General features: G+C 49.8%; 9 protein-coding genes across 9 annotated transcripts; 3 read left to right on the top strand and 6 right to left on the bottom strand.

The window, feature by feature from the left end:
* Positions 1–386: 386 nt before the first annotated feature.
* Positions 387–2229, bottom strand: FIESC28_05155 (uncharacterized protein; the record flags this gene model as incomplete). The annotated part of the gene is made up of 3 exons (XM_031159302.1): positions 387–1672; positions 1729–2011; positions 2113–2229. The coding sequence occupies 3 exons, from the start codon at positions 2227–2229 to the stop codon at positions 387–389; spliced, it is 1686 nt and encodes a 561-aa protein (XP_031016659.1).
* Positions 2230–3841: 1612 nt separating this feature from the next.
* On the bottom strand, positions 3842–4483 carry FIESC28_05154 (uncharacterized protein; the record flags this gene model as incomplete). The annotated part of the gene is made up of 2 exons (XM_031159301.1): positions 3842–4273; positions 4328–4483. 2 exons carry the CDS (start codon positions 4481–4483, stop codon positions 3842–3844), a joined length of 588 nt encoding a protein of 195 aa, XP_031016658.1.
* A 3496-nt stretch (positions 4484–7979) lies between these two features.
* FIESC28_05153 (uncharacterized protein) lies at positions 7980–9033 on the top strand (the record flags this gene model as incomplete). Its single annotated transcript, XM_031159300.1, has 3 exons — positions 7980–8131; positions 8359–8883; positions 8940–9033. 3 exons carry the CDS (start codon positions 7980–7982, stop codon positions 9031–9033), a joined length of 771 nt encoding a protein of 256 aa, XP_031016657.1.
* Positions 9034–9340: 307 nt separating this feature from the next.
* Positions 9341–10548, bottom strand: FIESC28_05152 (uncharacterized protein; the record flags this gene model as incomplete). Its single annotated transcript, XM_031159299.1, has 2 exons — positions 9341–10202; positions 10253–10548. The coding sequence occupies 2 exons, from the start codon at positions 10546–10548 to the stop codon at positions 9341–9343; spliced, it is 1158 nt and encodes a 385-aa protein (XP_031016656.1).
* Positions 10549–10833: 285 nt separating this feature from the next.
* FIESC28_05151 (uncharacterized protein) lies at positions 10834–11180 on the top strand (the record flags this gene model as incomplete). Its single annotated transcript, XM_031159298.1, has 2 exons — positions 10834–11014; positions 11068–11180. The coding sequence occupies 2 exons, from the start codon at positions 10834–10836 to the stop codon at positions 11178–11180; spliced, it is 294 nt and encodes a 97-aa protein (XP_031016655.1).
* Positions 11181–11397: 217 nt separating this feature from the next.
* Positions 11398–12800, bottom strand: FIESC28_05150 (uncharacterized protein; the record flags this gene model as incomplete). Its single annotated transcript, XM_031159297.1, has 5 exons — positions 11398–11539; positions 11591–11674; positions 11725–12068; positions 12127–12246; positions 12417–12800. 5 exons carry the CDS (start codon positions 12798–12800, stop codon positions 11398–11400), a joined length of 1074 nt encoding a protein of 357 aa, XP_031016654.1.
* Positions 12801–14122: 1322 nt separating this feature from the next.
* On the bottom strand, positions 14123–15196 carry FIESC28_05149 (uncharacterized protein; the record flags this gene model as incomplete). Its single annotated transcript, XM_031159296.1, has 2 exons — positions 14123–14533; positions 14585–15196. The coding sequence occupies 2 exons, from the start codon at positions 15194–15196 to the stop codon at positions 14123–14125; spliced, it is 1023 nt and encodes a 340-aa protein (XP_031016653.1).
* A 2085-nt stretch (positions 15197–17281) lies between these two features.
* FIESC28_05148 (uncharacterized protein) lies at positions 17282–18864 on the bottom strand (the record flags this gene model as incomplete). Its single annotated transcript, XM_031159295.1, has 3 exons — positions 17282–17561; positions 17610–18464; positions 18518–18864. 3 exons carry the CDS (start codon positions 18862–18864, stop codon positions 17282–17284), a joined length of 1482 nt encoding a protein of 493 aa, XP_031016652.1.
* Positions 18865–21049: 2185 nt separating this feature from the next.
* FIESC28_05147 (uncharacterized protein) lies at positions 21050–22696 on the top strand (the record flags this gene model as incomplete). The annotated part of the gene is made up of 5 exons (XM_031159294.1): positions 21050–21179; positions 21230–21255; positions 21306–21716; positions 21766–22220; positions 22273–22696. 5 exons carry the CDS (start codon positions 21050–21052, stop codon positions 22694–22696), a joined length of 1446 nt encoding a protein of 481 aa, XP_031016651.1.
* Between the last annotated feature and the right edge of the window lie 114 nt (positions 22697–22810).

Below are 22810 nucleotides of genomic sequence, written 5' to 3'. Positions count from 1 at the left end.
TTCGTTGAACACTCCGACTTCGGTGAAGAACCATGTTTCTGGCTTACTGCTGGGTAACACGAGTCAGCTCTACTACTGCAACAGTGCAATCACACGGATCAAACAATTCGAATTCCTGTGCTTTGCTTTCTCCGGCAGTGTGCTCTTAACTCGATCTTATCTTAGAAGGCACTGACTTAAGTCAACCGGGTAAAAAGGTTATCAATTGGTTAATATTCCTATCGCTGATCTGGGTGCGCCAAAAGAACAAAATCATTTCATGAAAGTTGTTTACATTTCCTCCGCAACGTGCTTCTTACTTTCTCTTACTACTATATCTCTTTAGCCCCGTTTTTCTTCATATAAAATCCTTCGAATACAGGCCCAATTCTTCTACTTTTCTTCCCTTACGACTGGCTGCGAGTGGTGCGCTTGTTGACCTCGCCCTTGACCTTCTCAGCACCGGTGGCGCTGGCCTCGGCGGCCTTGTCCTTGACTTGCTTGGCCTTGTCGGAAGCCTTCTCGGCAGTCTGCTGGACAGCGGGAGACTTGCCCAGGTTGAAGAGGACAGCAATCAGGCCAGCGACAGTAATGAGGAGAGCGGCAAAGCCACCAGCGACCTCAGGGACGAACTTGATAGCCTGGATGGGGTCCTGAGCAGCGATAGCCTTGAAGAGGTCAATCTTCTCGGTGATGTAGTGAACAGGGTCCTCCATGAAGTTGAGGTCGCTAGGGGATCGGGGCTTGTCCTCCTTCTTGGGCTTATCAGCCTCAGCGAGGGCCTTCTCGATAGGGTGCTTGATACCAAAGGTCTCCTCGGCAAGCTTGTTAGCATCCTCAATAGAGTGGCCAATGTAGATGTTATCGAAGAGAATGTCGTTCTGCATGGTCCAGATCTCGAAGCCAATAGCTCCCATAGGCTCGAAGTTGGCAGGGGTCTTGTCCTCAAAGAAGTTGGGGTTCTTAATCTTGCGGGGAGCCCAGGTGCCCTTGTATGCGGGGTTCTCGATGTAAGGTGCGGTCCACTTGCCCTTGTAGTCGGGGTTTCGCTTCATGGGCTTAGTCCAAGGACCACAGCCAGAGGCATCACCACACTTGGGGTTGGGGACAGTAGGGGCGATCCAGTCACCATCCTCCTCGTCATCCCAGTCCTCAGGCTTCTGGGCCTCGGGGTCGGGAATGGTAACGGGCTCGTCCTCGAGCCAGTCCTCAGGCTTGGTAGCCTCCTCATCGACAACCTCGAAGGGAGCATCCTCGTCCCAATCCTCAGGCTTCTTGGCCTCAGGGTCGGGAATGCGGGCCTCGTCGACCCAGTCCTCGGGCTTCTTGTCATCGACATCGTCAACCTCGGCAGGGGGGTTGACGGCGGGGGAGAAATCCTCCAAGAGGCTGCCTGTCTTGACCTCCTCGTTGTTCTGCTTGATGGCGTAGGTGTTGTTGGGGTGGACAATCAGAGTGTAGAGCTCCGAGGTCTTTGTGATCTTAGCAGTAGGGGGAGATTCGAGATGCTTCTCCTCGTACTCGCCGGTCTTGGGGTTCTTGTGGTTGAAGATGAAATGAACCTTGTTGGTGTGACCACACTTGTCAGGACCAAACATGATCACATAAGGAGTGGTGTTGGCAAACTCTTCTTGGTGAAGGGCCTTGTTATCCCGAAGGAGCTTCATGTAGGCACCGCCACATTCGAGGCCATCTGTGAACAAAATGTCAGCATGCGCGATCAGTCGGCAGATTAAAGGCAGTGCTTACTCTGTAGCTTAACCTCGTACTGAACCACAAGAGTCTTGCCCTTGTTGTCAATCTTCTTGGGGAACTTGGCAGAGATGGCGTGGTGAGCGGCAGGGTTCTTGACAACAAGACCCTTATCACCATCAATTCCCTTGTACTTGACAGGCTCCTCGACAGCCCACTCGCCGACGTATGCCCATTCCTCCTCGGTGCCAGATGTGTCCTTCTTCGCATGAGAGGGTTGCCAGCGCTGGTCCCAGTCGTCGGTAAATTGCTCAAGGAACTCAGCCTTGAGGTTGGTAGGCTGTGCGGCGAAATGTTAGCTATCAATCAACCACATCATGAGCTCATAGAGAGCTAGGTAGGAACCGTATGGAGCTCCAGTGCGTCGTCATGAGGACTTACAGTAAAGGTGGGAAGCTTATCGGGAACGGAGGGAGAAGCCTCCTTAACATCCTCGGCGTGAACGTTGCCAGTAAGCATGGCAGCCGACATGGCCGCCGCGACAGCGTTGAACTTCATGGTGGAAGAAGCGACGAGATAGCTCGGGCAAATGAGTTCCAGACGTCACTGACGGAGCTGCGGGGATGGAGGGGAAGAAAAAAGAAAAGAAACACGATCAAGAGACGTGCAACTGCTGAAGAGGATTACAGTCGATGAAGGGATTCCCAGCGCTCGAGCAGATTACAGAAATCCAAGAGTGAGGTGAATTGGGTGAAATAAAGAAGCGAGAGGTGGCGTCTTAACAAAAGAGTGGAGAGCTTCTGCTTAGTGTTGAGGACACGTAGAAGCTCAGAGCCGCTACGGGTACAAGTTTCAGGGATCAAGAACCGACAGGTGCAGTGCAGGGCGGGGGGAGGTGGGAGATGTGGCCCCGAAGCCACTAAGGCAGGAAGGTGCGGCTGCCACTGTCAGGTACTGGGGGCGGGGAATTTGGTGAGGAAGCCTCGGTTTGGCAGTTGCGAAGCAGCCAGTCCCATAGAAGGCTCGAGAACAGGAAGGCGTGTAGAGCGATTGGCGGATGAATTTTACTGTGAATCTAGGCCAAGATAGTTTATTGAGATGGCCTAGAAGCGTAGCAATTGTAACGGCGCATTGAACATCAAGCGTACCGGTCTTCAACAACAGGCTCATGGCCAGCCGCTAGTCTCATAGCTCTGAGAGATAGTTCACAGCTGAACGAGTTGACCAGGGCGCGTATCCCTTGGTACCTTGCTCTCAAAAAGAGTGGATGGTTTGACAAGACTTCTAATTAGCCAAAGCAGTTCTACATGGTTAACTTGATGAGCCCAGTTTATGTTTCAACAGGCCTACAGAGGTTAATTGTCTTCTTCTCCGCATTGTTCATCAGTGACATCAGTCATAAGTAAAACCGTTATGTGTCTGGAAGTTACCCTAGACTCGAATATTACAGAATGGTGAGTTATGGCTAAGCCATCATCAATCTTAAGGTTCTAGGGACAGGGGTCCAGGTGATAGAGATACGATAATTACAAAGTGACATTGTGGCGTCAAGGGCATGGTGTCAAACATGTTGATGAAGCCGTCATTTGAAGTTTGTAGAAATGACGATATGCGTTGAACTTAGTCAATTCAAAGGTCAAACTGTAAACATTGCAAACTGAAGCTGAAGCACGCATTGGCGTCAGGAACTCTTTCTTCTAGAGGATTCTCTAGAAATGCGATTCAATTGGCTTCGCGCTTTGAACACGAACCGCAAGACCCTCATTTCGCTTGTTGACAAGCTAACGTTTGAAGCACCCGATTGGGAAACATGAACCAATCACAAGCTAAAGCCCCACACCAAGCACAACCCCAGTGGTCAGGCTGCGAGATGTAAGTTAAATCACCGGCAAAGTCAAGCAAAGCAAGCGACATCAAAATTGTGGTTACGCAGAGCGCAAGAAAAAGTGAGGTATTGTATTCATGCTCATATGCCGAGCCATATGTGAACGCGAAAAGTTACCCAAAAAAGTTTGTCCGTGAAAACGATGTAGCCCATTGACTAGGCCTTCATCATGCTATCCAACATGTATCGCATTTGAAAAATTCAAACTCCAATCATTACCGCTGTAGTGAAACCCATTAAATCCTTCCCTTCTATCAACCAGATACCCAAAGCAGGTTACCCAATTTACAGAGCGAGAATGGCGGCAGCGAGACCGAAGAAGGAGACACCGCCGACGAGGGCAGTAGCGGCGTTACCAGTCTCGGAGACCTCAGCAGCAGTGCCGGTAGCAGTACCGGAGCTGGCCTCGGAGTCGGACTCGGTAGCAGCAGCACCGGTCTCGGTGGCCTCGGCGTCGGTGGCGGCGGCAGTAGCAGCGCTGTCAGTGCCAGTGGCCTTCTCAGCGGCGGAGGAGGCAGCCTCGGAGGCCTTGCTCTTGGCGTCGGGGACGTCAGTACCACGGGGAGTACCATCGACGGACTTCCAGTAGTTGTCGGCGATACAGTCCTCGAGACAGGCGGAGTACTTGGCAGTGTCGGCCTCAGAGCCCTTGCCCTTGGGACAGGCAGCAACACACTCAGTGGTCTTGTTGATGTCGTCCTCGTTAGGAGAAGGGACCTGTTATGTTTGTTAGACTCATGGATGATTGACCGTGTAGGAATCGTGACATACGGTGATACAGTAAGACTGGCACTTGACATCACCAGCCTCACACTCATCGAGACAGTCCATCTGGGACTGCTGAGCAGGGGACATGGAGACGGTCTTGCTCTGGGCAGCGGCCATGGTGGCGAAAGCGCCGGCAACGAAGATGGAGGTGAAACGCATGTTGATGGTTTTCGGGTGTTGGTATTAGAGAATTAGTTGTGTAAAGTTGTAGAGATAGTACTCAAAAGCGAGAGTGGGAAGTAAAAGTCTGGTCTAACGAATGACGGACAGATAGATATTGACAACGAGGGTGAAGAGAGAAGGGAAAGAACAGAAGCACGCGACGGGGTATGCCAGTCCTTTTATGAATAACACGAGCAACCAGCAGAATGGCAAAGCTGAGCAAAGCAGATCGAGCAAAGCAAAGCCGTTCAAAGGGGCACCCCCCTCAGGTCAGGCAACCGACCAACCAACCAACCATATTCCCATTCGAGTCTAGAAGAGACTAGAGCAAAGTCTCAGACCCCGTCACCCTAGTTCTCAGGCCTCTTTAGTTAGGCCTGGGGGAGAGGCCGTGAGAGTGAACGGAAGTCGACAGCAGAGCAGAGCAGAGCAGGAAGCGCCAAGGCCGTACAGAGGACACCCCCGGCTCATCGGGGGGATAGGGATCCATCAGGTCCATGTCTCGAGGTGGGACAAGGAACATGGGTGTATGGAAAAAAGGGAAAGGGACCCATGATGGCGCTAGGATTGGAGCCATTAGGGAATAGGGATCCATTAATTTGATCAGGAAGAGAAGATTGTGGACTGAGAAAGACCCATCATATCCTACGGGTTGATCAATCCGCTTTGCCGTCTGTTCTGAACTGCTTTGTGTTCTGCACGCATGATGCATGTGTTATTCGGGGTCCCGTATCATGGCAACGCATCCATAGCATGAGGGGGACTTTTGGGCCACGCAAACCCCCCTCAACTATCCTCACACAACACAGCACAGCACACTTTATACGTCGTGCCACAAACATTAGTCTTGATCAAGTTAATTAGAGTCTGTTGAGTTACAATCGGACAGTAGCGAGCAAAAGAGACGAAAGAGGAGACTGGACAAGGGGCGTGAGATTTCCTTGTCGATCCATCGGGTATGTAACTTAGGATGAGGTGCTGTAGTTAATTAACTGAGTGTGATCAGATCAGACATGGACTCAGAGTGATATCTGGGGAAGCTTCCATGGGCGGAAAAGCCTTAGCCCACCGAACCTCAATTTTAAATTTGCAAGCCATGATCCAGAAAACCACCAGTAATTTGCCAGCCCGCATATGGGTTGACTGGGGGAGGAAACGCCTGTAATTCCGGCTCAGTGCAGATCTTGAAGTTTTCCACCCTTGCTTGTTTGCACTTTTGTCTCCCCATGATTCTCTCTTTTCTTTCTTTTCGCCTCTGCTCAGATGATCGATAGACTCGGCTGACACTCACGATACCTTGAGCCTTGGCCTTTGAGGCTTCAGGGAAAGACGTTGGGGTTCAAAAACAAACTAGACCCACATAGAACGATCCCTCTCCTCCACTTTGACCATCAACTTGTCCGTCCATCCATCATCCATCCATCATGACCAGCTTCGCCTCCTAAACCTCGTGTTGCTGAGTGACATGGCCACCAAACTGACTTTTTGCCCTAAAGAGTGTGTACTGCATTGTGTATGTGTGCCTTTCTGTCAGAAATTAACCCTCTTCTTACTCTAATTTGCACTTCACAGTTGTTCTCATGTTTGCTTTCTTTCTCAGCGTCTAACTTTAGCTTCCTACACTAGCGGAGGATCTCAGAAATCGATTGGACTCGAGGTTGTCTCAGGGGGTGACCATGCCGTTCATAGCTTAGGCTAGACAATAATAGACGAGGCCAAGGATGGAGGGAGGGTTAGCGGAAGTACGTCCGAGACTTTAAACCACCAGGCAGTGCTCCATTCATTGCAATGCAATTCAGCCAATGCAACGTCCTTGACTAAGGACTGTAAACAACAACAACAACAACAACAACAATCCTACAGTGCAGTTAAGCCATATAGAACGGTTGAACTTTCTTACAGTACATGCAGCAATATTTACTGCAAACTCTATAGATGTATCCAATAATGCAAAGAGATACATCACAAACCATTTTGAGGCCTTTTTCGGCGTCAAAAAACTATCCATCGCGGGCCGAGGAATTCAAGACCATTCTGGAGAACCTAGAGAATCTTAAGGGACACTACTCTGTTTGGTTAAACACCAGCGTCATACCAATGCATTGTCACTCACTACCCAACAAACTCTCCATTCGCCTCTTTACCTCAAAGAGACAAGAAAGAAACACACGGCTCATCTTTTGGCGCGTGTGTCGGAAGCTGAAAGCCTGCAAAGCAAAGTGTGGGTGAAGGATGACTGAAGACTTGCTGTCACCTGCAAAAGCCGTCGCGTCGGCTCATGCTCTCACCATGAATGAATACGAGCCCTGCAGCAATGGATGGAACACACCCCGGTCCTCCCCGTCCATCCCCATATTGGAGATGCCGGAGCGGTAGCGTCCATATGCCTCTTGTTATTAGGGGCCTCTGCGCTGTAGCCTGCCACTGGACGGCTATTGTAACCTGGACCAGGCAGGGGCTTGGCCTCCCGGCACCGGCGCTGTGACCTGAAAATGGTCATTCGAGCCAGGTCCAGGGCCAAGACCAAGAAAAAAGATGCTGTTTTCTCATCAAACAAGACAGCATAAGTTAATTAATATTATCCACCTATTCTACTCTACGATCGAGACGCTCTGGCTCTTCCAAGGTCTTTGTCTACCAATTAGGTAGGTGTTTATATCTCAAACTTTGAGTCATCAAGATATGAGATGAACCCTTGAGTTAATGCATTGACCCGTTGCCCCGTTGTTTAAACGAACGGAGTATCCGTCTCTCTTCCTAGTAATAGTAATAGTAGTAACAGACGATGGAAGCTTCATGGGACAAGGACAAAAGTGAGTCGCTGACCTCTGGACCGTTCTCGGCTGTTCCGTCCCCGTACCTATTCATAGCTCGCTTGCCACCAAAACGACAGACGCAATACAACATCAGATCCAAGCATCAACGCCGATGGCCTGTTACTCCCTTGGACGCATAGAATCGAGATGACAAGAAGAAAAATCTGTCTCATGGATGTACAATGCTGTGTTTCGTGGACAAACAACGAAATGGACAAAAGGAAATAATATCAGCCACCGTTTTCAAGCTACTGTTTCCAATTCTTCATTGGACTGTCTTGAAATCCAACAGCCGTAACTTCTAAAATCCCCCAAATGGATAATTTCTCGTCTTCAATTGGACGGATTCTCTCATCTTCAGAGAAACGGTGACGCTTGTGATGGCACAGGGCACCAACTGAGCTGGACTGCTTTTGATTTCCAGCCACTAAGAAGCTCTAAAACTCTGGGCTCAAGCAGTTGCGGCGTCGGGCTAAGATTGGATCCAGAATGGATACATACGTCTACAGATACCAGGATCGAAAATCTAGGTACTGCTTTGACCGTGATATCATCTCATTTCCCAGTGCATCACAAGCTGTTATACTCAGACCGCCACAGCCGCTGTCGCTGCCACTGCCACTTCCGACTTCCGACGGCTGCTCCGTTCTCTGACTAAAAGATCCTCCTAAGAAAAGATGGCAGCTGAACAACAGCGCCAAACTGGCGATGCCCTCATCACTTCAGAGGACCCTAACCACCCCGCCAACCTGATCCCTTCGCTATGCGCAAAGTTCTGGACTCTGGGCTGGGTCACGGGTACTGGAGGTGGCTGCTCTATTCGAGATGAGTATGTCCATGTCCATGTCTATGTCACTTGAAATTTCATCATTTTTGTCCCATCACTTTACCCCGCGACCCCGCGGTCATGAGTTGGAGGAGGCGTAGATGTTTTTTCTCTCATGAGGCTCAAGTGAACATCACCATGCTGTCTTTTCAAGTGAAAAGAATTCCTGGATTATTTTTCCATGAGTCTCTACTTCATCGATACGTGTGATGCTTACACCATGGCCATAGTGATCTCGTATACACCGCCCCCTCAGGCGTCCAAAAAGAGCTTATGAAAAACACCGACATCTATGTCATGGCACTCTCCGAGCAGGACCCCAACCATAACAAGATCAACCAGCGTACATACCTGCGCTCGCCTCCCTGCTACAAGCCTTCTCAGTGCACTCCCCTGTTCCTCGCTGCCTTCACCCGCCGAGGAGCTGGCTGCTGCATCCACACTCATTCACAATGGGCTGTCCTTGTTACTCTCCTGCTTGAATCTCAAGGCCCTGGAAAGGACCGTGTTTTTGAGATCAACAACATCGAACAGATCAAGGGCTTTGGTCGTGGTATGAACAAGACTGGCAACTTGGGATATCATGACACTCTTCGCATTCCCGTCATTGAGAACACTCCCCACGAAGAGGATTTGACTGAGTATCTTGAGGAGGCTATGGAGAAGTACCCCGACACATATGCTGTGCTCGTGCGTCGTCATGGTGTCTATGTCTGGGGCGACAATGTCCACAAGGCCAAGACCCAATGTGAGAGGTAAGGAAACAGGATCAAACCAGTTCCACACAGACAGTGATACTGACACGCGGCAGTCTTGATTACCTGTTTCAACTTGCTGTTGAAATGAAGAAGCTTGGCCTTCCTTGGATCAGCGAAGTCGAACAGATCGCCCCTCAGCGAACATAAGCAAGAAAGTTGTACTTCAATGAATGACACAGATTCGATAGACAGCTTGGAAGTGGGAAATGTCTGGTGTAGATGGGGTAGCATTTGAAAATGAAAAGTTAGGCGTAGAAAAGGATACCAAAGTTTCAAAAGGTAAACATACAAGTTGACGGTCTGATGCTTATGACGGTCATACACAATACATATGGAGGGGCATAGATGAGTTTCTAGGAATTCAATCCGCCCCTGATGTGAATTTTAGAACAGTAGAATTACGCAAATCAGGGAATCCTTCATTTCATTACCATGAAACCGAATGACTATCATTCTATAGCTCATCCCTAGCCCGTTCCTGCTCAACAACCTCAGGCTCCTCCCACATCCTCTTCTTTGGGTTAGGAATATTATTATCCTCACTCTCAGGAATATTTCCAAGCTCATCCGCATCCCTGACAACATTCACAATCTTATCCACCTCCTCCAGAATCTCAGCTTCTTTACCAGTGTCAACCTGAATAGTAGGCAAATCATCGCCAGGCAGACCATCAACTGGAACACCCTTGCTCGGCTCCCCTGCCTCTTCAATCTTGCCTAATCCAGACCCTGCGTGCATCACGGCGCTACCAGCCGAAGTCCCCAAACCAAAAACTAACTTCAGGGGTAGCCAGACAAGCCACCACATAGGTCCGTATAACAGTCGTCTAAAGAGTAGCCAGCCGAGTGTCACACCCAGCATATAAAATGCCGTCTGGAGATACCACGTATCGCTCTTCTGCGATCGCAGCAAAGTTCCCAGTAAATCCTTCGAGCTCGCCAGCATCGAGTCAAGATCCGTATACGACTCGTTCAGCTGCTTCAGCGCAGCAGAAGACTCAGTCAGTGTCTCGTGCGCAAACTCGCTGCGTGCCAGCTCTGCCTGAATAAGATCGTGCGTACGTCGTAGAGCATTAGTAACGTTGGCGCTAGCTCCGACAGTCTGCTGGTCCTCTTCGGTAAGGCTCGATTGCTGCTGCTGAGGGTGGTGATGGTGGCGTTGGGGACGGGTGGTCTTTTCGTCGTCGGGGTAGAGGGAGTTGTTCTCGGATGCTGGCTGCGAAAATGATGTAAGGAGTAGTTCTCGTTCTCGCCTTTGCGCCAGGGCAAGGTTTTGTTTCGCCGCCAATCGTGCTTTTCGGAAGGATAGACGACATCTGCGTAGTATTAGAAATAGTTTTGGGTGAATTTCCAGCACAAGTCGTACCCGTCAAGCTCCTTTCCAATCTTTTCAACGCCCTCTTTCAGCCTGGCCTTATCATGCTCCGCGCCGCGCAAGAACTCCACCTCTTCCTGTAGAAGTTCGTGTTCTTCCTCTCCATCTCTTAAAGTGCTCGTGATTTCAGCGCTGAGCTCGCCACTTTCACTGTTGTCCTCGTCTGTCGTCAGGGGCACGGAGCCAGGTTGGAATTTCAGTGTTCCGAGTCGATCGATGAGCTCCTTAAGCTGTATCGTAGTTTCTTGCAGAGCTGTCAAGCGCTCTTGTAAGCCCTCAAAAGACATGACAGGCTTATTAGAATCGTGAAATTATGTCGAGGGAGAAAATTGACAAATATGTACGTGCTGTGTAAGTCGATCTCGAAACGTGGTCCATTAGCACCATGACGTTGCAGGGTCGAGCGCCGCCCCTTTAGGACAATATGCATCTACCGAGGTACATCTCCGACCTCGAAATTTCAGCATCGTGAAGCTTGAATAACAGCTGATTAGGTGTATTAACGACCACGCCCAACACCCTCGCTTCGTCAAATTCACCGAGTCGCTGCACGCCGCGATACCGCCGTTGAGATGATCACAAAATTCATGACCGAGGTCTCGGCCAAGTTCAACCCGTTCTCGACCTGCGCAAAGCCCGCTCGACTGTTCCTCACATTTCTACCTCCGAACGCCCGAGCCAATGGAACAAACATCACATCTACTATTCTACCCCGAACTTCGAAAGAGCCTAGCTCTCTACGGGTGAAGTTCAGTATGTTGCCTTAAATAACTATATTGGAGGGGCCAATGGCTGACCAGGCGCAGAGGATGGCAAAGAGCTCACTTTTGACTGCCAGAAGATCAACATCAAGGGACTTGTTGAGGAGGTGGACCGACACTCACGTCAATTGCAGAAGGCAGCCGATTTGACCGATTAAAATACCACTTTACTGTATCATTATCATGCATTGACGGCGTTGAGGAAACGACTCATGTACATCACGAATCCCAGCGGGACAACACACGAGTCTTGTATAATATTACGACAATTGGCATCATTTTTTATATTGTTCTGAATATCTTATGTGCTCGACTTTTGTGAAGACTACCTGTCTACCAGACATGATCCTTTTATGCAAGATGGTCTAAAAACACTTAAGCAGAGGCACCGCTGATGAAGAACCACTTGTCAATGGAAGCATCGATCTTCTCAGCGGGAAGCTCCTCGTGAGAGGGCAGGGGAGGAAGCTGGTCAGGGCTGACGCGAGAAGGAGAGTTCTGGACAGTGACGTTGGTGCTATGAAAGAATTAGGATGGACCTTGTAACTTATCATGATGAGAAACTTACGTGGAAACACCGCCAGCGGGGGTCTTGCCAGTGACGAGACGCTCCCAGGCCTCGGCGCACTCGCGAACAACATCAAGAGCGTAGCTGGAAAAAGTTGTCAGTTTTGAATTGGCCAAGTCGAAGACTAAACTCACCTCTTGTTCTTGCACTCGCCAGTGAAAGCGAACTGGTTCTCGGGCTTGCCATCGGGAATCTTGTAGATACGGAACCACTCGTTGGTGGCACGGAGAAGACCGGGCAGGTGTCGCTCGACATCCTCGACATCGTTCAGCTTGGAGGCGAGAGGGTCGTTGACATCAATGACAATGACCTTCCAGTCAGTCTCCTCCTCGTCGAGGAGAGCCATGACACCGAGAACCTTGACCTGCTTGACCTGGCCAGGGTAACCAACGAGCTCACCGATCTCGCAGACATCGAGAGGGTCGTTGTCACCCTTGGCCTTGGTCTCAGGGTGGACGGAGTTGGGGTCCTCCCAGGTCTGATGAGAAAGTTAGCGATGTACTTGGAGTCCACGTCAGATTGGGGTAACAACATACCTGGGGGAAGGCACCGTAGTTCCAGAGGTAACCCTTGTGGGGGAAGCAGTTACGGACGTATCGAAGCTTGCCCTTCTTGATGTCCTGCTTGATGGGGTTAAGGAGCTCCTCCTTGGAGATCTAGAGAGGGATTTTGTTAGCATCACTTTCTGTTTTGTTGGTCTGGGCAGCGATTGCGCCATGGAGGAGGGGTAAATGTTGGGGCACACGACAGCTTTAGATGAGAAGAAACAAGCATTGTGAAGAGGATATGAGGGCAAAATAGCAACAATTGACAAAGTAAAACATACCTCAAGCTTAGCGTTGGTCCATCGAGGAATCTCGACGATCATGTTCAGGATGTTCTGCTCCTGGTTGGCGTAGAGAGGAATATCGTGGAAAGGAGAGACGGGCTGGCCATCCTTCTCGATGTAGACGCGGTGCTCGAGGGTGTTGGGAGCCGCAACCTTGCGGACGGTGTAGTTGGAGGCCATGTCGGGCTGTTGCTTTGAGACTGGTCCGGTGGGTGAAGAGGAGGAAAAGTGTCGAGCAATCTGAGCTGTCCGACGGGAAGAGATTTTGGAGGTTGACGTAGCAGAGGGAAGGGGAGAGGATGGAGGGGGCGGGGCACTGTTTCTCCCGCCCGAGCCTGAGCCTGTAGCAGCGACAGGGCTGCGTGCTGTGGAGGAAGACATGTAATTGGCCCGTCCAGGTAGGTGAGATGGTAACAGTGGTAACGGCGCTGCGGAAGGCCTATTCAGCGGTGTCGTAGTGCCTGTAGTACGTAGCGACCTCTGTAGCAGAAGCCGTGGACCTTGAGACCGGAGCATCAACAGCAAGCGTCTTTGAGGGGCCGCCTGGAGTGGAGCTGCCCCGGAGAGAAGGAATAGAAGAGAGGGATGAGAGGCCAAGAAGGTTATATTAAGAAGCAGACACCTAGGTATACGGTGAGCACAGTGCAATGCACGGGATATTGCCGTGTCTGGTTGGGTATATTTTTGACTTACACCGCGGTCGTCGGCTGTTGTGTGTCAAAAGAGACCGAGGTCTTTATTTTTTGCATGGTCAAGGTCAAGCGGGAATTGGAATCGGTCAGCGGAAGATATTGACCGAGGCCTAACTCATCTTGGATGTCATGATGGGTCTCGGTAGTGCTAAATTGGCCTGTCTTCTTTACCGTATCATATACAGCGCAACCCATGGACCAAAGAATCAAGGGTCATGACTGATAAGTCTAGCATCAATCTCATCTATAAACATGTAGTAGCTTGGAGGATTAAGAACATCATATGATAACTAGTCATTCAACCATACAAAGATCACAATTGGTCCTGGCAGGATCACACATGATCGCATTCAATGTTTCATGAGAAACTGCCTTGCTCCGATCACGGAGCCACTTATAGTATCTATCAGCCAACGCATCCAATCACGCCATAGGCATAAGTAGAGGTTTTAGAAAACCTCCATTAGATGTTCATTAGAGTTAAGTTGCTGTGGGTGACTTCTTCTGCGATGACCTATGGCAAAAGAAATAAAACAATCATTTGACTAGCCGAAGATTAAATTTGCTGCAATGAATGATATCTTGCCTTGATATATATGCGTAGAAGGCCATGTTCTACTCGCAATCATGATTGTCTAATATAGGTTAGTACTAAGGTAGGTCCAAGTTCTCAAACCAGAAGTTATTTTGAAGCTTTGTTGGCTCCACGACTGAATTGAATCATGGGAGGTCAACACTCTCATGGGTCTTGACAAGACTAACAAAATCGATATGATTCAACTAACAAGAAAAGCCAAGCAGTACTTGTAGGATATAAACATACAATACCTCAAAGCAACCCATCAGTACACCAAGCAAACAAAAGCCGGAAACTTGTGATAAGCCAACCAAGCAAACTTAACAACAGCAAGCAAGGTTCCCCTCTTGCTTAACAAACAAACAAAGTCCGCAGAAGTCCCTGCGGCAATAATGAGAAACCAACTTTAGACTGCATATTCTGTAATCAACCACTTAGCCAGCGACTTCATCGTAAACAGAAGACTTAGTACCCCTTTGCTCCCGAGGTGAAGCATCGGACTCCACCGTGGCGGCTTCAGACTGTACAGGAGACATGCGATCGTTGGTGGTCTGCGGCTCCTTGCCCTTTCCTCCTCCAAGAGTTGGGGATCGGCTCTGAACGGGGGTGGAGAAACCCTCAGGCTCGGGTCGCCAATCTCGAAGATCGTCTTCGGCGTCGTTCAGGATCTGTCGAGCCTGTGAAGAGTGTTGGTAGGAGCCTCGAGTATCACCAGGCACAACGGGCGAGTCGTCGAGGAGCTCCAAAAGACGACGTCCATGCTTGGCTAGGATAATCTGCTTCTCCGCGCGTTCAATAGTGGCAGCAAATTCAGCAGCGTAAGCCTCCTTGAGCTTCTGTCGGGTCTAGAAATCGCATCAGTACTGGCCAGGGAGCTGGTGTAAGTCGCAACATACAATGTTTGTCAACTGAGCCTCTGCGACAAGATTCTCAGCCTCAGCTCGCACCAATTCCTGTTCAAGAACAGGCAATCTTGTGCTGCCAGGCTCTTTCAACTTCAGTTTTCCAATTTCGTCGGCAATCTTATCCTTATTCTCTCGGCTGGGCTGCACACTCTTCTCAGTGTTGCGAATGGCCTTGAGGTATGCTCGAGAATCATCGAGGGCATGAGCGTATGCATCTTCCTGCTCACCCATCTCACTCAAGACAACTCCAACCTTGTCTGAGATGTCACTGATGCTGTCATCGCCGGTGTGCTCACCCCATTCTGACAGCTGAGTAGCAATGGAGACTCGTTCACGACCGGCCGTCTCGTGAGCGCCGATGAGGTTGTTCTCGGATTTGATGAGACGAAAGAGCTTACGGGATAACTCAGGCTGAACCTGTCCACGAAGTGAGTTGAAGGAGAAGCCCCCCTTCTTACTACCAGCAGCAGCGCCGGAGTTCTTGGATTTGTTGGAGCGGATCGAAAGTGCGCGATTCCTGTGAAAGGGTGGTACGTCAACTGGGGATTCTATTGAAAACGATCCATTGCGAGAGGCAGATGCATCGAAGCTAAACCGTGACATTGTTTTTAGGTATCCGGTAAATCCGGGTGAATGCGCAGTAGCAGATGAAGGTATGGTGATGGATGTAAATGTTGAGCTTACATGTTGACGGTGAGGTAGGTTGTCTGCGATTTCTGTATACGATTACTTGAAGTGAGGGAAGGAGCTGCTTGAGCTTGGATCGAATGCGCCTTCATTTATAGAGTCAGTTCTGGCATCTCATAACGTTGGCCCCTCTTGCCCGCCATGATGAGACAGGTTACAAGGCAGCAACACCATCACTTCACGCGCGCAAGTGATAAGCTTACAGAATGAAATAAGGCGACTCAGGAATTCAGCTGAAGAACCACTTTGAAAGGTAGATCAATGTAAATCGTCTGGGTCTGGGGCTTGGTTCCGAAGTTACAAGGGGGATGGATGTAAGAGATCTCCAGAATGTTCAGGCTGCCAATCCAAGGGCAGGGGTTGTCCAGGCTTTAAACAAGTTGGAGAAACCTATTAAACTGACGTTGACGACAGTATTTTCCCTGCTTTCAGCAACACAAGCACGAGTACATGCTTTCGGCTGCGATTAGACTTACATTTGGAGTAACGCGCTGTCTTAGAGAGCTTCTTTGGTTCAGTGGCGGAATGCGAAGTGATGTCATCACCACTCTAGCGACGATCCAGCCCTGCGTAGCGGGACACTCCGCACCCCGCTCCAGCGATATTAGACCTACGTCAACCAACAGGCTTCTTCCATTTTATAGTAGCCCAGAAGCTGCCCAGGTATCAGCAGAGGAATAAAGCACAGGAAGAGCTCAGCTCAGCTCAGACTTGGGACGAAGTGAACCCTCAAAGATCCGTAGCTCCCGAGAATATTGGTCGAATAGGCGTGTCCATGTCTCATTCTCATGTTGAGTCTGCTTTTCGCTGTGATAAGTATCATCAATTGATTTGATGTCTAGCCTATTTCACCTCATTTCCTCGGCAATGCCTAAATCTTGTCCTACAAAAACGCCCTACTGTATCCATATATCTTTAACAAGACAATCATCCTTCATCATAGTCATACGTTCCCGCATCAATACATAAAACCCATTGCCAATGCCGCTAAACACAGCCCGCCAAGTACCCCTTCGCTCTGTAAAACGTCATCGTCTCTGTAATTACGTCCACAATTCAACGTTGCTCCTCTTTAAACAATCAATAGCGCTCGTAGACAACACGATCGCTGGTGCGTGGGCTGTGGCTGTATGATCGTCTTGATACGCTGGTGTAGCTGGCTCGAGGAGAGCGCGATGAGTGATGGTGATGATGGTGGTGGTGATGGTGACCGGTGTATCGCCGAGAAGGCGTGATCTCCTCGTGGTAGTAGTACTTGGTCTTGGGCTTGGGATCACTGAAACACATGTTGGTGGTTGTTGAAGGTCTGTTCTGTTACGCGAACAGTATATTTGTTGTAAGAGGGTGAGGTGAGATTATTGATGCTGAGTTGTATACGTCAGAATGCGATTTGGAATGATTAGAAAACCCCAAAATGCAAGATATAGATAGATATATGATAAAGGCAAAAAGAATGTGTGAGCGAATCCTCGAGGAGGGTTCTTTTGTTTGATCTTATACCAAAAATGCCCAATGCCCTGGCGTCTTTTGCCCGGTTTCTTTCTGACCAACCCATGCTGTCACAACCTGGCGCAAGCAAGGAGAGGGGTCCTTGACCAAGGATGACCATTCGGAACCTGCCTCGCCCACCCATTTCGACTAAAAACAAAGTGCCTCCACACTCTTTCGCGGCCTAGAGCCAAGTAACTTAGAGTTTGCTATTAAAAGAGGCTGGACCTAGGCTTACGAACCTGCCCACCTCTACAGATAACGGCTTGGGCCCTGACTTTTGGTGGTGGCTTTGCTGACTCAAAGCCTCGTTTTGGTTAAAACATGACCCAAGCCAAGCGAGCATTCAATAGTCATATGACGCTTCCTCATTTTTCAAACTGGAAATTTGATTCATTATAGCATCTCCATCTATATTACACTTTTACGACTTATCGCGAGAATTATCTTCGCGGCTGTTGCAAACATGATGGCTCCTTAGCCAAAAGACATACCCCGTTTCTATTCGAACGTCTATTTCTTCTGCTTAAATTCCACCTGCAGTGTACCCAGCGCCCAGGTGGTCACGAAGACCGCCATTGCGCTGACAAAGACAATGAGAGGTTTTCGGATAGTGCCCGACATAGGAACATCGTAGGAGATGATGAGATGTCGGTCTCGGAACTCGTCAACCAAATTTCTCGCCTTGACGGCGACATGCGTTCTACCGATGGTGTCGAGGTAGGTTCGTGTGCGGTCAACCGTGGTCGACACGATGGACGACTCCGGGACGTTGGTGTAGAACTGAACATTCCTGTTTGATGGTTAGATAGGTTGAGAACATGGCTCAGCGTAGACTTACTCAGCACCCTCAGGAAGAAGAACATTGAGGTTGACTTGCTCATACTCAACACCCTCAAGCTGCTTGGGTCCCTCAATGAAAGGAACTCGAAGAACATAGCCTCCGGTAGGGGTCTTGCGCACAAAGTTGGAAGCATCCGAGTTCCACCCAATGGTGAAAGGGGCCTTCCAGCCGCCAAACAGAGGGTATCGGAGCTTCAGCTCAAGAAGAGCCTCTCGTTTGTTGGTTCGGAATCGGGATGTCGAAATGTTGCCAATAACATCAACGTAGTAGGCATCCACACTTCCAACCTGGAGAGGAACTCGCATGTCGGAGAGCGCATGGCTGGGTCGGTTGCCTTGGATCAGATCTTTAGTAAAGTCACCTCGGCTGAAGGATCCAGATAGGTTGGCGCCGCGGTAGTGGAGATCGTAGTACTCCTCGAAAGCGACGTTACCACCCCAGTGGCTGACCTCGATATCACGGTCAAGCTCCTTGACGTGGGTGACAGGCTTCTGGAACTCGAAGCGAACACGCGCGGGAGAAACAGCACCGGCGGGCTTCTCATCGAAAGGTCCATATACGAGCTTGGAGCCCTGCTTGACAGGGAACTCCTTGACATCGCCGCTTCCAGGGAGCTTTGTGTAATCGGGAATGTTGGAAGTACCAGCCTTGATCTCGGTCTTCTGCTTCTTCGTGGTGTAGGCGGAAGGTACGTAGACGGAGAAGTCGTAAGCGAGGAACTGCTTGGCCCTCTGAGAAATGGACGCAGGAAGAGGAGTGTAAGCCTTGAGATAGTAGTAGGTGATGCCGAGGGTTTGTTGAGCACCGGGCTTGAGCGGCGTGGGCAATTGAATACGATAGTACTGAACATCACTAATGTCAAGTTAGCATTTTGCTGTCTCGGTCGGAAGCCCAAAGAACTTTACCTGTTGGTGTCGTATTCGACAGTCTCGACCACAAACGGTCCGGCGTTCGCGTCCTTTCGATCCTTGACCTCGAAACCTCCTACACGAGGTAGCTGTTCAGTGGTAAATGGCACATAGTACTCTGTCTGTGGCTCCTTCGCGACGTTCTCAACGAGGACATTAATCTGTTCTTTGACGTAATTCTTCTCGAGGGAGATGACGTGCACCAAATTGGCGTTCTTGAAGACCTGGGGAGGCTTGAAGTCGGCAGGAAGGATGACTTTTGATGTCTTGGACTCGGTGCTTGCGCCTGCGAGTGCTACGGAGACCAAGCTAAAAAGCGCCGTGGTGATGGCGAACGGCTTCATGATGACGGCTCAGTTAGCGATTTACTCATCGGTTGAGCAGATCCAAAGCTGTCGGGTATGAAGAAAATTTAGGGCCGTGTGCCGAGGAAGATTGTGGTCAAACTTTGGTTGGTTGATGCAAGCTCACAACTCCTCAAGACACCTCAGCTTCTCAGTGCTCCTGAGACAGCTCCCCAAAAAGCATACGTTGCCCATTTGGCACGTCAGCGGTAACTTCAGGGTAGCTCAGTCGCTCAGCCAATGAAAACGTGGCTCGATTGGTCTGGCGGGAGAATCGTAGCGCCGGATCCGGGCCGGGTACCTTAGCTAAAGATTGGATCCATTAAATTGTTACCAGATCAATGGGGCCAGATGGGACTGGTCAGTCAAAATTGCATGCCCGCTCAAGCTCAAAGTGCCAGCGAGCTTAAAGGTACCTGTCCGGCAGAAGAGTCAAGTACCTTGCCTTGAAAGACCCCCCACGAAAGTGGCTTACTGGAGACTTGACATCATGTTACCAAGCTCAAGCTATCATCTCAACGCGGCCGACCCCCCATGTTACCCCAGGACTTGAAGGTTGAGAGCAGCGAACCTTGCCCATAGTCGGTGTATCAGGACTTGAACCTTTTTTTTGTAATTGAGATATTTTTCAAAGGTAAAAATAGCCCCTTCAATAATGCAGTTGAGGTCTGTTCATGTTGCGTGACTATCAACTAACCACTAAACTACCCCCTCCGCCAACGGCCCGACAAGAGCTCAACACCAGGGCTATAGTCGAGGGGAAAGAAACCTCAACCCACTCACTCAGACCACGCCGGCGCTTTAAGCGTAAGGCAACTAAATTTAAAAACAACTCATCCTTGTGATTGAAAGCGTCTTCTTTGCTTATTTTGCTTTGCAATGAAGCGGTCAATGTGTAGATGGTGCACTGAGTGATTCGCGGAGGCAGCTAGAAGCAGCTACACGCATTAATTACGTAGGTACATGTTGTATGTAGGATGTGAGATAGTTGGGAGTCGAGAATCCAAAGACGAGAGACATCAGGCGGATACCTGGGATGATCTGTTTGCCAATTGGTCATGGGATCTGAAAATAAAGTACATGCCAACATCTCTATGCAGGTAGATGTACTTTGATCCTGGTCCGATAGATGACCTGAGACTCCCTGCGCATCTCCCGCTCAACACTTCAACTCCAATGAGTGGTAAGAATTGGAGGCAGTCAACGTTAAGTTAGCCCAGTCCGTACCTACCTCTGCAGCAGCAGCAGCAGCTACGTAAGGTGTCTTTTGCTCCACCTCCCTCCCTCCATCCTGTCCTGTCCTGTCCTATCCTGTCCCATAACTTATCTGGGCTGGTCTGAACTGGTCTACTTTAAAAACCCTTTGCCTCCCCCTACTTCAACCTACTGTTATCAATTGTTCTACTCCTATACGAATTTCTCTTGTTTTCTGTTTCGTTCCTAATTATTCTACCAACCTACAGAGCTCCTGCTCAGCTTCAACAAGACATTACCCCGCCAAATCCGAACCCCGCCAAACCAGACATACCTCAGCAAAATGGTCGGCCTCGGTCCTCGTCGTCCTCCCTCCCGAAAGGGTACGTATGCCCAATTGATTGTTCCGCGCCGTCTTCTGTATTTCCCGGCTGTCACAATGTCTTGCGATTTTGATGCATCGATTGTACTTATGCCAGCTGCTGCTACTGGCATGGTGGGGCAGAACCAAGCAAAAATACGCTGCAATGACGATGTTGGCTCCATCTTCAACCAGACCGTGGGGACAGACGTCAGAAGCAAGAGAAGTGTTTTATGAAGGCCGAGGCGATGAAAGAGCCGGCAGCACAAGATCACGAGCCAGTCTCATTGACTTTGTGGGCGTGTGCAAATGCCGGTTTCTACTAGAGACATTCAGCTCGTGGAACCGTGACGTCCAAATTTGAAGAAAGAGTCGTCCGAGAGATGGTGTATTACGTGAGGCCCACCTTCATATCACCTAGGCATCTTGGTCTGCCAGCTGGCAAGCACTGTCCTACGGTCACGGTAAAGATGCAGTGCTTGGCAGTGCCGCTGCAGCGCTGAAGCCAAAATGCCTTGAGATTCTGTTGACAGCCTCCCATGCGCCAAACCTTTTTCTTAGTTTCCTCGTAGACGCACTTCAACGGAACAACAACACCACAACAACACCGAAATTTGGCTAACAGAAATCATGACAGGATCCATGGCTGATGTCCCCAAGGATCTCGCTGAAGAGATTCACAAGCTTGAGCAGCTCTTCACAGTAGAGCCCAGCAAGCTCAAGGAGATCACCAATCACTTTGTCTCTGAACTCGCCAAGGGTATGTTGCGCATGCAGATCTATCCTGGAGTATCGACTAACATTAAGCAGGTCTCAGTGTTGAGGGTGGAAGCATTGTGAGTCCGCTATATTGCACCTTAGATCTTGTTCCTAACCCAGCATCTAGCCCATGAACCCTACCTGGGTCATGTCATACCCCGATGGTTACGAGACCGGCACCTATCTGGCCCTCGATATGGGCGGCACAAACTTGCGAGTCTGCCAAATCACACTCACTGACGAGAAGTCCGAGTTCGATATCATTCAGTCCAAGTACCGCATGCCCGAGGAGCTCAAGTCTGGCACTTCTGAGGAGCTTTGGGAGTACATCGCAGAATGTCTCTACCAGTTTCTTGAGACACACCACGGAGACTGCAGCAAGCTGGAGAAGATTCCCCTGGGTTTCACATTCTCGTACCCCGCCACCCAGAACTATATCGACGAGGGTATTCTCCAGCGATGGACCAAGGGTTTCGACATTGACGGTGTCGAGGGCAAGAATATTGTCCCCATGTTTGAGGAGGCTTTGAAGGCTCGAGTACGTTGGATTGATTTTCATGGTGAACCTTACTGACAACGGCATACAGGGAGTTCCCATCAAGCTTGCGGCTATCATCAATGACACTACAGGTACATTGATTGCCTCCGCCTACACCGATACTAAGATGAAGATCGGTTGCATTTTCGGAACAGGCTGCAACGCCGCATACATGGAAGACTGCGGTTCTATTCCCAAGATTGCTGATCTGAACCTGCCTGCCGATCTGCCTATGGCTATCAACTGCGAGTGGGGAGCTTTCGATAACGAGCACAAGGTTCTTCCCCGAACTCCCTATGATATCATCATTGATAAGGAGTCTCCTCGCCCTGGTCAGCAAGCTTTCGAGAAGATGATCGCTGGTCTCTACCTTGGAGAGATCTTCCGACTCATCCTCGTCGATCTCCACGACACCAAGTCCATCCACATCTTCGAGAACCAAGACATTGCTCTTCTCCGCAAGCCTTACTCTCTGGATGCCTCCTTCCTATCTGCTATCGAGGAGTATGTTTGGCCCTTTTCGAGACTACGAGCATAACTAACTTACTGTTCTTAGGGACCCTTGGGAGAACCTGTCCGAGACACACGATCTTTTCACCAAGAAGCTGAACTTGAAGTGCACACAGCCCGAGCTTGAGCTCATCCGTCGAACTGCTGAGCTCATTGGTACACGAGCTGCCCGTCTTTCGGCTTGCGGTGTTGCTGCCATTTGCAAAAAGAAGAACTACGAGTCTTGCCACGTTGGTGCTGATGGTTCCGTGTTCAACAAGTACCCTCACTTCAAGGAACGTGGTGCTAAGGCTCTGCGTGAGATCCTTGATTGGCCTGAGAAGACCAACAAGAAGGACGAGGATCCTGTTGAGGTTCTCACCGCTGAGGACGGTAGCGGTGTCGGCGCCGCTCTGATTGCTGCCTTGACGCTCAAGCGAATCAACGAGGGCAACATGGCGGGTATCCTCCACCCCGAGAACTTCAAATAAAGTGAGAGCGGAATCGATTTAGCCAGGGCGCGTGGTAAGCATCAAAATTTAATGGGTGGATGGGAAAATGGAGATAGATGTGTACTTGAAGCACGGATAGAGACGGGGGGCTGC

Source organism: Fusarium coffeatum (genome assembly GCF_003316985.1).
Source record: "Fusarium coffeatum strain FIESC_28 chromosome Unknown BRIP53273_contig_111, whole genome shotgun sequence".
Lineage (NCBI taxonomy): Eukaryota > Fungi > Ascomycota > Sordariomycetes > Hypocreales > Nectriaceae > Fusarium > Fusarium coffeatum.
Note: the sequence above shows the minus strand (reverse complement) of the source record. Positions and strands in the feature narration are given on the sequence as shown.